Genomic DNA, 8,698 nt, shown 5'->3' with positions numbered 1-8,698 from the left:
CAACAACAAAGGGCTTTTATTCAAATTGACTACTGGAGAAGGCGAGATATTCAATCCAGATGATGAAACTGGTTCCGAGTCTAAGTCCGAGTCGAGTCCTAAGTTTGAGTCTAAGGAGTCAAGTGTTGAAAACACCCCCTCCCCAGTCTTTCCTTCTCATGTTGGTATTCCGGGGCCTATCCCGAATACCCCTATTCCACAACTGAATTCTGATCAGTTGGCCCAAATGTTATCGCATTTCGCAAATTATCAAATTAATAATAAAATGAACCAGTTTGCTTATGACTTGTTTTATTTACATTGCAATTTAATTTTTGAAAATGATTGTTTTAGTAATGACATTGAGAAGAGGCCGAAGGCGAATTGACTAAAGATGATGAGGAGGTAGACCGCCTCCACAATTGGTTAAAGGATTGGAAGAATACGACCAGAGAAGCTCTGTAATAGAAGATACCGAAACCATTAATGTGGGAACCTTAGTTGAACCGAAGGAACTTAAGATAGGAACTACCTTAGATCCCGAAGAAAGACGAGGGTTTATCAATCTACTAGGGGCTTTCAAAGATGTATTTGCATGGTCCTACAAGGATATGCCGGGAATTGACCGGGAAATTGCAGAACATAAAATCTCGATCAAGCCGGGTTTTAAGCCAGTGAAACAGAAGCTACGTAGAATGCGTAACGAATGGTCCTTAAAGGTAAAGGAAGAAATCGACAAACAATTCAAAGCCGGGTTTATCAAAGTCTCAGAATATTCAGATTGGGTTGCTAACGTCGTTCCAGTAACAAAGAAAGACGGGAAAGTCAGAGTTTGTGTGGATTTTCGTGATCTAAATAAGGCAAGTCCGAAGGACGATTTCCCACTTCCTCATATCGACATTTTGGTCAACAATACCACTAATCACGCTCTTCTATCGTTCATGGATGGGTATGCCGGATATAACCAAATAAAAATGGCCAAGGAAGATATGCAGAAAACCGCGTTCACAACGCAATGGGAACCTATTGCTATACCGTGATGCCTTTCAGTTTGATCAATGCCGGGGCAACATATCAAAGGACAGCAACGACGTTGCTACATGACATGATGCATAAAGAAGTAGAAGTTTACGTCGATGACATGATCGTGAAATCCAAAGAACGAAGTGGTCATCTCGAAGCACTTCAAAAGTTCTTCGAAAGATTGCGAAAATACAACATGAGATTAAATCCACAGAAGTGTGCATTTGGAGTCACTTCGGGTAAACTATTGGGCCACATCATTAGGCACCGTGGCATCGAAGTGGACCCGTCCAAAATCAAGGCTATCGTAGAAATGCTTCCTCCCGGGACCGAGAAACAAATCCGAGGTTTCTTGGGCCGAGTCCAATATATAAGCCGATTTGTCGCGAAGCTGACAATGATATGCGAGCCGATCTGTAAGAAACTAAAGGTTGGAGAACATGAAATCTAGGATAAACAATGGCAAGCTGCTTTTGACAAAGTCAAAGAAGTGTTATCATCACCTCCAGTTCTTAGCCCACCTGTATCTGGGTTGCCCTTATCACTGTACCTTTCAGTTACGGATCCTGCAATGGGAGCTATGCTAGCCCAAACTGTTGACAAAGAAGAAAGAGCAATTTACTACATTAGTAAAAAGTTCTTAGAATATGAAGTGAAATATACTCCACTTGAAAAGACATGCTTAGCTTTGGTTTGGGACACAAAGAAGTTAAGGCACTACATGCTTAGCTACAGTGTTAGCATTTATTCAAAAATGGATCCGATCAAGTACTTGTTTGAAAAACCGGTACTAAATGGTAGAATGTCAAGATGGACCCTTATGCTATCCGAATTCGACCTCAAATACGTACCCTTAAAAGCTATAAAAAGGAGGGTAGTGGCCGATTTCCTTGCCGAAAATCCAATTGAAGAAACCGAGGCAATCGACACTTGGTCATTTCCCGATGAGAACGTAATCCATATCGAAGATGACGTGTGGGACCTATATTTCGATGGAGCATCCAACTACATGGGATATGGAGTCGTAATTCTCCTCATTTTCCCAACAGGTGAACATCTGCCACTCTCAATCAAATTGGACTTCAATATCACCAACAATGCCGCCAAATACGAAGCATGTTTGCTCGATTTACGTATAGCGCTCTAGACCTGGGCGTGAAATGACTTCTAGTGCACGGGGACTCGTCTTTGGTAATCAATCGAGTAACCGAGTCCTAGAAAATCAAAAGTGAAAGTTTGGCTCCTTATCAAATGAGGATCGAGGAATTGGAACGATTCTTTGACGATGTCAAATATGTTCATCTTCCGAGAGATGAAAATCAATTTGCCGATGCATTATCAAAATTGGCAGCCTTAATCAATATTCCTGAGCATATGGATAATATGCCCATTTGTGTTGAAAGGAGATCCGCACCATCATATGTGAATGTAATCGACAATCCCGAGGAAAGTGAAACCGATCTTTGGTATACCGCCATCTTGAAATACAAAGAGACGGGAGAATACCCTTCAGACCTCGACACATGAGGAAAGCGGGCCCTTCGAATGTTGGTGGCCCAATTTATCAAGACTGGTGACGGGCAGTTATACAAAAAGACCGCCCAAGGATTTCTTTTACGATGTATCGATAAATCAACTTCCGAGAAGGTTATGGAAAAAGTCCATGACGGAGAATGTGGGCCACACAGGAACGCACACATGTTAGCCCGAAAAATCATGAGATTGGGTTACTATTGGATCACGATGGAAGCGGACTGTCGGAAATATGTTAGGCACTGTCATAATTGCAAAATTTTCGCGAATGTCCAACATTTACCTCCTTCGATGTTGTACACTATGACATCTCCCTGGCCATTTTCAACCTGAGGAATAGACATAACTGGAAAGGTAAACCCTTTCGGAACGGAAGGGCATTGCTACATTCTTGTTGCCATTGACTACTTCACGATGTGGGTAGAAGCTAAATCCTATAAGGTTCTCAATGCAAAACAAGTGGCAAAGTTCATTCAGAATGACATTATTTGCCGATATGGGGTCCCACACGAGTTCATAAGTGACCGTGGTACCCATTTTCAAGCTGAAACCGAACTTATACTTCAGAAGTATAAGATCAAACATCACAAATCATCACCTTATCGTCCACAGACAAATGATGCGGTAGAAGCTGCCAACAAGACAGTTGCAACTATTCTAAGGAAAATGACCGATAATTATCGGGAATGGCCTGAGAAGATACCCTTTGCATTATGGGGGTATAGGACTTCAATAAGGACAGCAACGGGGGCAACCCCATATTATTTGGTGTACGGGATGGAAGTGGTTCAACCAGTCGAGTTAGAAATACCGTCTCTAAGAATCCTACTTGAAAGTGAGGTCCCAGAAGCGGATTGGGTCCAAGCCCCATATGATTCTCAAGTAATTCTCCATGAGTGCCGTTTAAATGCCTTATATCATGTACAACTTTACCAGAAGAGGATAGAGAGGGCCTTTAACAAAAAGGTCAAACCCCGAGGAATCAAAGAAGAAGATTTGGTCTTGAAATCCGTGCGTGCATTGTTGCCGGTAGACCCGAGAGGTAAATTCAAACCAAATTGTCGGGCCATATTAGGTCAAGAAGATTTTGTCGGGTGGAGCCGTTCGATTGACAGATCTGAATGGGAACGACGTTGCAAACCCAACAAACTTAGATCAACTGAAGAAGTGCTACCCTTGAAAAGGGACCTCATTCTCAAATGTTATGAAATAATATTTGAAATTGCAATGCATTTAGAATAAATCATAAGTTGTCGGTATTTGCCAACACCTCATTAAATACCTTTGTAACCGGAACTATGGACTCGGTTTGATTCTGCGCAAGCAGATACGTAGGCAACTCTTGAAAAGAGTACAACCGAAACATCAATTTTGTAATACAAAAATGAAATTTTTGAATGCAGAAATTGGGAATTCTTAATAAATAGTAGTTTTTTTATTTCTAATTCCGGGCGAAGCCCATTACATCTTTTATTTCCGAGCAAAGCTCATCACATAAACGAGAAGGAAAACAAACAACATAATATATATAATAATAGTAAAATAGCCAAGACTAAGTCTCAAGCCTAGCTACAACCCGGGCCGCGCGGCCCATCACCACGAGACGATGTCTCACCCATCTTCACTTTGGCCCGTTTCACCGGAGGACCCACATCTTTTTCCCGCGGGCCTAGTCGGTCTCTCACACTCAGTCGAGGGCCGAGCCTGTCAACTAGTGTCGGCCCAATTGTGGTCGATGAACACAATCTTTGCCAAACCCTTGAATTCTTAGGGTCAGTCTTAGAACCCTCACCAGTCTCAGCTTTGGTCTCATCTAGAGTCGGAAATATGTCCTTGAAATAGGCCCGGTTCTTTAGTTCCTTTTGGCGATACTCCCAAGCTCGAACATCCTCTTTCTGCAATTTCTTGCGGATCTCGAAGCATTTCTCAGTAGTCCATGCCGAATAAGGATTAGAAACCCATGTTATCTCTGCGAGTTTGACCATAAGCCAAATGGTCCGTGAATGCCAAGCCCGCAACCAACTTTGACACTTAGAACGGCTAACATCAAAGATTGGGCCTCTAGCAGCCTCAATCTTAGGGATAATCTGTTGACGACCGAATTGGCGAAGTACTCGGTCCGGATAAATATAGGTCGAATGATCTAAGCCCAGTAAGGTAGTATACCTAGTCTTATCCATATCAGAGAGGCCCGTAAGAGAGTCCACATATAGCCATGGCAAAGTCCAACGAATATGGGACCCAGCTCCAATAGTTATCACATCATGCCAATAGCTTGCGGTCATACCAAATCCACATCTTGGTGTCCGAGAAGGAAAGCTACTCACTCGATACTTCTTCAAAGTTCGTTTATCAATCAATCCAAGCCTCTCAAAGAGCCAGGCCTGCCAAAAACCCGACATAAAAAAAAAAGGCAAAAAAAGAAGAAGAAAAAAAGACAAAAAAAAAAAAAAAAAAAAAAAAAAAAAAGCAAAAGAAAACGGCAAAAAAAAAAAAAAAAAGAAGAAGAAAAAGAGAAAGAGAAAAATCAAACCCGAAGAATTCGGGTTAATCCAGTATATGGCAAGGCGGGATTGCGCTTCCGAGCATCCAATCCTCTTATGGTTTCAGCAAGAATAACCCAAGCTGGGTTTAAACCATTTCCCATTTGCTCAACAATCCAAATTAGACGGGCTTGACCCTGGCCCGTTAAGCCATTCATGCTACCTTCAAAACAATAAAGGTGAAGTAAGATAAGCCCAAATGCCCGTTGTCGGTAAACAGTAGCAATTTTGGGATAATTAGTCTCCTTAAACTTGGAAGCTAAGGCAAGTAGGTTAACTCGCCCTCCATCAATGATATTGTCAACCTCAGAACGAGATAAGTTGAGGTAGTCATGAAATGGTAAAATCCTCAGGAAGAGGGCAAATTTCCCCTTCGGGAAAGGTAAAGACATGATGGGTAGGATCCCATCTTTTCAAGCATTCATCTAAGAAGGCAATTTGAGGAGAAATTTGTCTAAAGACAAGGATTTGTTGAATCCCCATCTCCACAAGTATTTGGGTATCATGTTTTCTAAAATCATTAACCCAACCCTTCATAATTCCAATTAGTGAACTCATGTTTGAGGAATTTTTTGAGAAAAAGATTGAGAAGAAAAGTTGCAAAGATATGCAATTATAAAATCCTTGATCCCCTTTATATAAGAAACAAGGGGATCCGTTTATGCAAACTCTAAGAGTTACCATCCATGGAGGCCGTGTGGGCCTCGGACACGGGCCAAGCCGGGTCGGGCGGGCCGCCGTCCCTTTTCCTCCTCTAGTAGCGTGTTTTCGCGAGTTTTTCAATTTATGTTCGGGCGTCGAATCGTCCAATCTACATTTTTCAACCCCAGCTAGTCAATATTTAAGTATAAGCTTGCACATTTTATGAGTCATAAGCACAGGCTAAGCCCATTTCAATTTCTTGAGTCGTGTCGGAGTCAAAATCTCATGTTCGACGATAGATCGGGTCAATGACCCAACATTTTCAAAATTACAGGCCCAAGGCCTAAAATCATTTTTCAAATATCGGTGATCCAAAAATATTTTTATCACCAACGGGTTACCAAGTTTCAAATATCGGGTCGACCGCCCGTACAAATCAATTTATTACAACTCCCCAGCAGAGTTTCATTTTACAACTCCAAGCAGAGTTTCATTTCAAATATTTCAAACCTTTCAATTTCAAGAATCTAACATCCAATTACATGCTTGCTATTGCTGCATATGCCTTTCCTAATATAGCAGGAAACATTTCAACTGAGGGCTCTAAAGCCGTGGGCTTTAGAGACCTACTTCAAGAAAATCGGAAATCTCCGTCAACAACAGAAGCAACGGTTATCTTTTTGGAAATAAATCCGTTCACCCAGGCATACTAGCAAGAAATGTGTGCCCTGCAATGCCGAACTACGATCGCGGGTTTGATTTCGACATAAATGGATACATAGGCGCCTGAGAATAAGGCTCAACCCACCATTTATTCAAATATCAAGGTCGAAGACAACCAATGAGAAGCGGGAGAAACAAATCCCCACGTAGTTTCAGGTATGATCTCTTCTTATGGCTGACGACCTTATATACGTGGTCTAATGGACTTGGGGTATACTTTGACTAGCGCCTTGTCCAAGCCTCAGTCAAAGTGGGGGCTCTGTAGATACCCGTATCTGTCGATATTGGCATCTAAAGAAATCCCGACCAACACCCGATGATGATAGGACGACATGTACACAACTGTTCGACTTAGTTATTATTCCGTGCTCATTTTCGATGTAGAATGGGCGTTATCGATGAGGAATTTAATTAATTTAAATGAAATTTAAATTATTTATCACATTTCAAATGAATTAATTTTATTTTACCTTAATTTGAATTTATTTACCCATATTTATTTTTATTGAAAATAAAATAAAAATTATTTTTCGTCATTTAGTTTATTTTGATTTGAAAAATCATTTTATTTTAGGTGAAAGGTTAATATATTAGCATAATCATGAGGAATTACATCACCCTACTTGGTTACAAAGTACCAAACACACTTTAGAACGTCCTTACATGGTCTAGTCAAGAATAACTAACTTTGTGCTTAATCACTCCTAAACGAGCTGAAACTCTAAGGATTACATCACGCTTAATATGCTGAAACACTATCCTAGGATGATCAACAGCCCCTTCCAGTCGACGTTTGTTGCGAGCCATCCATATATGATAGACCATACTGGCAAGACCAGCCATAATAATTTGCTTCCTGAGTAGAGATTTACATCGCATATGGATACCCCAGTCCACGATTTCTGTCCCCTGAAGATTAATTTGCAGCCACTGTTGCACCAGTTGCAAACACTGTGCACTGAAAACACAATCATAGTACAGATGAACACAGGTTTCCACAGTAGTGCAGCATAGAAAGCAAGTAGCATCAGTCTCTACACCAAATTTAGCAAGCCTATCCTTGGTCAAGAGTCTCTGCAGTCTAACTAACCAGAAAATAAAAGAGTGCTTGGGTACACTGAGTCTATTCCATATAACATGATGCCAATGGACCTTACTGTAAGGACATTGCAGCTAGGCATACCCCTTTTGTACAGTATAAGCTTCCCCATACCAGGTATTATTGATATAGCCTTGCTTGAAAAGATCCTTAGTTTTGCAGATTTGCCTCCAAGTCCAGCTAGTCCCAATAGAAGGAGTATAATTCCACCAGTCCTACAGCTTAATATAAATGGCATTCACCCACTTGAGCCACAAATGATCCTCCTTATTTGTTATCCACCATGTATACTTGGGCAGCATACCCTGCATCCAATGTGGACCATGAATGAATCCTAACCCCCCCTTCATCCTGACTTCTGCAACATGTGTCCCAGGAAATCAAAGGAGTTTTGTAGTGCTCAGTCCCTGACCAGAGAAAAGATCTGCAAATCCCTTCAATCTTTTTCATTACTGTACTGGGTATAATGAATACCCTGCACCAGTAAGTATGGATATGAGATAGGACTGATTTAATTAGCACTACCCTGCCCGCGTAACTTAATTTCCTAGCCCCCCATGCTCTGATGTTTTGAACCATCTTCTCAGTCAATCTGTTGCAGTCAGCTACAGTCAGTCTCTTATAAGATATGGGAATTCCCAAATATCTAAAAGGAAAACTTCCCAACTGAAACCCAGATAACCTTAAGCACTTGTCCTGGTCCATCAGGGTGACACCATTCATATAGATTTCAGATTTCTCTTTATTAACTTGAAGACCAGAAGGATCCTCAAAAGTTTTAAGAGCTCGCATGAAGATCATGAGAGAAGAAGAATCACCCCTACAAAATACCAGGAGGTCATCTGCAAAGCAGAGATGACTCAACTTCAACCTTCCACAAAGAGGATGGTAATGGAACTCAGGTTTGCAGGTAACAACATTAAGAATTCTAGTTAAATACTCCATACAAAGTGCGAAGATTAGAGGGGACATAGGATCTCCCTGCCGAATTCCTCTTTTGCCCTTGAAGTAACCAAATAAGTTGTCGTTCAAGGATAAAAAAAAGTAGGAGAGGAGACACAAGCCATGATCCAGTGCCTCATTTTATCAGGGAACTTCACAGCAATCAGCATACCATCAATAAACGACCATTCAATAGAGTCATATGCTTTCCTTA

General features: G+C 41.2%; 2 protein-coding genes across 2 annotated transcripts; one reads left to right on the top strand and one right to left on the bottom strand.

Moving 5' to 3' along the window:
- Nucleotides 1–2,949: 2,949 nt before the first annotated feature.
- Nucleotides 2,950–3,777, top strand: LOC141588086 (uncharacterized). The gene has a single exon (XM_074409542.1). It carries the CDS (start codon nucleotides 2,950–2,952, stop codon nucleotides 3,775–3,777), a length of 828 nt encoding a protein of 275 aa, XP_074265643.1.
- A 3,338-nt stretch (nucleotides 3,778–7,115) lies between these two features.
- Nucleotides 7,116–8,487, bottom strand: LOC141588085 (uncharacterized). The gene is made up of 3 exons (XM_074409541.1): nucleotides 7,847–8,487; nucleotides 7,627–7,763; nucleotides 7,116–7,528 (listed from the first exon to the last, which is right to left on the bottom strand). The coding sequence occupies exons 1-3, from the start codon at nucleotides 8,485–8,487 to the stop codon at nucleotides 7,116–7,118; spliced, it is 1,191 nt and encodes a 396-aa protein (XP_074265642.1).
- Nucleotides 8,488–8,698: the final 211 nt, after the last annotated feature.

The sequence above is a fragment of the Silene latifolia genome, chromosome 6 (genome assembly GCF_048544455.1).
Source record: "Silene latifolia isolate original U9 population chromosome 6, ASM4854445v1, whole genome shotgun sequence".
Taxonomy (NCBI): Eukaryota; Viridiplantae; Streptophyta; class Magnoliopsida; order Caryophyllales; family Caryophyllaceae; genus Silene; species Silene latifolia.
This window is presented reverse-complemented; position numbering and strand designations above follow the sequence as displayed.